Genomic DNA, 5,000 nt, shown 5'->3' on the forward strand with positions numbered 1-5,000 from the left:
ATACTTCATTGTGGAAGTGTAATTATGAAATAATAAAAATGTACAGTTTCTATTGTCCTTCCATTGCTGTTTTCTGTTCAAGCAAAGCTCAAGCAATAACCAACTATTTTTTGAAGATTTGGAATTCCAGAAAACTTTCAGTAAAACCTAAAAGGAAACTATTCATCTCCTCACACAGATGGAATGATTTTAGGACATATTGACCATTCAAAACTCAATAAAACTACAAACTCAGGAATACAACCAACGATAAGAACAGCACTCAGGAGAGCAGATACAGTGCCGGATTAAGCCTCGGCTGGCCCTAAGGTACATTTTGAAATTTTAGAGAATGGCCTGAAAAATTAAAATTAGATCTTGGGCTCATGGAAATGGACCCCAGACAAAAGATGAACTGATTCAAGAACAAAATATTTAATACAAAAAAAGACAAATATTTAATGTGAAAATAATTTTTGGCCCGAATTTTTGGCTGGCCCGAAGGCACATGCCTTGTCTGCCTAATGGTTAATCCAGCACTGAGCAGATACCTCCACCAAGCTGAACAGTTTACGTTTGTATCCACTGATAGGCCAGATCTGGATCTGGACCTGAACCAAAATCTTATCGGCTTGTAATTATCACCGACACAAGTCATCTATCTAAGTCCCCAAGTTTTGTCATAACTCATCCACAACGTTTTGAAATATCATCCTATATTATCGTTTTTAGCCCTATCTCTCAATGGTGAAGAATCACTTTGAAAATCGATTAATTCTCGTATTAGGATGCGGATCTGGATCTTCACCAAAATCTCATCAATTCATCCTTGTCACACTCCCAAACTGTCCCCCAAGTTTTGTCCGAAGCAGTCCCTAACGTTTTGAGATATCATGCTCACAGACAGACAAACAAGCAGACAGGGATTAAACCATAACCTCCGTCCACCTTTGATGGTGAGGTACGAAGATCTGTCTCCGTGCCGCGGGCCTCTTCGTGCAGGACAAACCAGATATACGACTCTGGGGATCTTGGGATGGTAGTTGGATCTAAATTAAATGAACATATACCACAATATTACAACTTGTGGTCAATTATCGCAATATTTTGAATCAAGTACTCGGCCTGTTTATTTGATCTTTCTATGTGAATATGCACCAATAAACTCCGTTAGCCACATTGGGGTCGTAGAAGAGCCAGATATGGCTCGTGAGCCATAGGTTGCCAACCCCTGGTCTAAAGGGTCTTGGGGATCTTATGGCTCTTTATGGGTCTTAAGGGGTCATCGGGGTGTCAAGGGGTCTAAAGGTATAGAGGGGTCTGGAATATGCACGCACGCACGTATGGCACCTTTTATATATCCAAAGGCTTTCAATGGATGTGATCAGTAACAGATTCAAATTAAACCTTACTCTACTTCATCACTGGCATGGAGATTTCACAACTACAACTACAACTCATCATACCCTTTTAAAACTCCCAATTAGCCCACTGTCTTTATGGCATCAGGTGTGGAAACCTTTTGGCCCAAATCTTTCACGACCTGGCTGGCCAGGTCGGACATTTGACTGAAGGTGGCAGGGATATGGAATTGGTTCAGGATGCCTGCGATCACTCACCTATTTTTCCCGAAATACAAAGTAGGATCTTTGACGTCCACCAGCAAGTATATGGGAAACCCAGCTTACGGTCAGTTTACAATAGAGAGGATCTCTAAGTTAAGGCCATCATGTGATTTGTCCTTTATTTATTTATTTATTTATTTATTTATTTATTGTCCGTTTCAATGCAGTGGATCATACATTATCGGACTGATATCAGGGAGGTGGGAAAGGGTGAACTCGCAACACGCAGTTGGATGTGTGGATAGGAAAGGGTCCGGGGGAAGCCTGCTGTCAAGAATAGTGAGTGCAGGAAGGATTAATGAGGATAGATCGGATCACAGGTAGGTATGGAAGATGATCCAACATGGTGCTGCACTATCACTTTGCAGTTAGGGAGGGAAGAGTTGCACTGGACTGCCTTGTCGAGCAACAAAGAATGGAGGTGAGCAGGAAACAGGGATTTTGGAATGTTAATTATGAGGGGATGACTGGAAAAATGTGAAAGACCTGGAGGAGATGTGGTCGAGTCAGAGGGCTGAGAGAGCAGAAGGAGCGAAACCGGATGAGAGGTGGTCGAAAACAGAGGCCATCAACCTGTCTGCAACGTCAGAGCAACAGACGTGGTACCTCAGCCTCGTGGTGAGATATACCAATGACTTTCAGAAATTCAAGAAGGCATTCACAAATACAGTTGCAAATCAGGGAAGCAACCAAAAGGGAGAGCAGTCCTCCATCAAGCAGTAAACCAAAATGTTGGCCATGAGAAGTTTGAATTTTCGAAGGAAGGACTTCACATAATGGATGACTTAACGTAGTCTGTGACTGGTTTTGGAGTCTTGTTTTGAGATCTGCTCAGGAAAGGTCATGGCTGATGGCAAGTCCCATTCGTTTGAGGGCCTGAACTTCTTCCAGATTACAGAAGTTGATAAGACAGTTGGATAGTTGATCTTTCCAAGGAGACAAACTGCCGTGAGATTTTACGACTTGTCTGGATTTAAAGAGATTGTCTTTTTAGGATGGAGATAAAAATATAAAATGAAGAGATATAGTACTTCACCAGCTTTGGCCAGTACCATGGATTAATAGTAAAAAGATATCTCAAATACACCTTAATTAATGTCCGCCAACACTAAAAAGTTGATATAAAGAGTTAATGCCCATCGTTCCATCGCAGCAGTTTGGCATACGATAATAAAATATTTAAAGTACAAACTGCCTTTCATAGTGTGGGGGAAAAATTTATATTAATGTATTCTAAATTGTAACAAATGGAGTTTTAGAAATGTAAGTTTTATGCTCCAAGTTGAATTGGCTGTCCTTTCTGGCCAAGAGACTTTTTCCCTCAATGTTGATAAATGTCTTGGTCTGGAGCGGTGTGACCTGGGCTGATAACAGTGAATCTTTACCTCAAAATGTACATCGTGGCTTTTCGCCTCAAGGACACGTCTGCAGTCTGGGGTGGTAGCCCCCACCACTCTCCCATGAAAGTATAAAATGCTTTGAAATGTAAAATTGTTTGAGTGCAAGTACCTGAGGAAGTATAGTATGTCAGTGGCTTGTACTCCTTGGGACTGACCAAGTACAAAGTTAGAATAAAACTCTCTGATGTAATGTGGAAGTGAATTGAATCGGGTTGGTTTAACTGTTAACTTAAAGTAAGAATAAATGAAATAGAACCAAATAATATTGCAACAAATGGGGATTCTCAAGTTCATTGTACGATGGTGAGACGTGTATGGTGGATAATTAGAAAATAAATTGTTTCACAAAGAAAGAACTTGCGTGGACATCAGTTATCAGTGTGGGTGGGTTTTCTGCAGGATTTTATAACCAAATCGGACAAACGTTAAACTCTGCCTGAAGTTAAATAGGATTCCACAATCAACCAGGAAGAATCCTTCAACGATCACAACGGGGTGGGTGAAAAATCCACAACAGTAGCAATGCCTTTCATGGCAATGCCTATTGTATATTTATTATTTGTCGATAGCATAGTAAACAGTGAAATTTTTGGTTTAATTTTTGGAAATGTAAAATGTGAATGGATTCCTTTCTTTTCAGGGTTCTGATTAAGTATTGTAGTCACCATCATTCGACAGGATGCACTCTCAACCGATACATTTTTGGTTCAAATGATAATCTTACCTGCTCTGCTGAAGTTTTCTTGAGTAATGGGATCGGGGCGTCAGCAAGAAAGAGACCGAGAAGCACCATCTTGTCACGTTGGAGCCATGTGCTATGTTGATCTCCTGATACAGAACACAAATATAATGCAGGGTTGTTAGTATTGCATTAAATTATTGTCATTTACTAGATTAGATCATACAAGTGTACAGAGATGGAAGGTTGAGGGCGAGTTAATATTATTAATCCTCTACTTTTAAGTCAAATGACAAAGCACCCAAGTGAATATACGTACTTAGATGCCATTTATGTACTGCATTACATATTTAGAGGATGAGGAAGGAGGGAGTTATTTTGAAAATGACAAAGGAGAATGGGAGGAGATAGGGGAAGGGAAGAAAAAGAAAGGGAATGTATGGATCATATGGGTGGGAAGTATTAAAAAAACCAAGTAGAATTAGAAAAATAAACAAATCAATAAATAACTAGAAAAAAACGCACTATGACGTCAACGGATATGCCTCTGCCCACATTTTTACATCATTATGCATATTTGTACCAAGTTTGATTTAAATCCCTTCAGCCGTTCTTAAGTTATTGCGGAAATGAAAACATATGACAGACAGACGGACAGCGGGATGGACAAGCTGAAAGCATAATGCCTCCGGAAACTTCGTCGCAGAGACATAAAAAAAAATTGAGTGTAAAATTGAAGTGTCGAAGTATGTATAATTAAAACTGATGAGGGTTGCTAAAAGCGTTCTAGGATTAAATACTGCAATGTACTCACAATGCTCCAAGAAACGCCTACTTTTCATTTAACAATATATGACGGGCTATGTCATTCGTGAAGAAGTACATACATGCATTTTTTGCAATGTTTATTTTTGGTGAATCTTGGACTGGAGGAATTATCATTTTGAATGTTCCACATTCACTGTATTCACTTTTCTATTGCAGATGATAATAAACATCTTACGTATGTGATCAAGTTAAGTTTTCTCCATAAAAGGGAGTCCCACGAACACAATCCAAGTATCCACTTGTGACTTGTCAAACGATTATTTCGTGACATTGTTTCCAATTCAATTTGTATTTCGATTCGTACCATTTTTTTTTTAAATACTGAAAAAAAAAACTGGATATTTTAGATAATTCCAATTTTAAATAAATTTTTTAAATGTAAACTCACTTTTTTCTACTCATTGCTTCAAATTAATTCACTGCAGAGCTGGCAAGACAGCCTAGAGGTACCCCACACTCGTCTTGAAGCTGTCTAACATGGGTTTGAAT

At 39.2% G+C, this 5,000-nt stretch overlaps 1 protein-coding gene across 1 annotated transcript in view; it reads right to left on the reverse strand.

The window, feature by feature from the left end:
* LOC147035044 (otoancorin-like) overlaps window positions 1–5,000 on the reverse strand; it is a 106,249-nt gene that overhangs the window by 88,161 nt on the left and 13,088 nt on the right. Inside the window, 1 exon segment of the mRNA XM_085862205.1 lies at window positions 3,729–3,832. Within this exon segment, the coding sequence (XP_085718331.1) occupies window positions 3,729–3,832 (104 nt within the window).

The sequence above is a fragment of the Eptatretus burgeri genome, chromosome 1 (assembly GCF_056783735.1).
Source record: "Eptatretus burgeri isolate ZD-2024b chromosome 1, Ebu_testis_v1, whole genome shotgun sequence".
NCBI classification, from domain to species: Eukaryota; Metazoa; Chordata; class Myxini; order Myxiniformes; family Myxinidae; genus Eptatretus; species Eptatretus burgeri.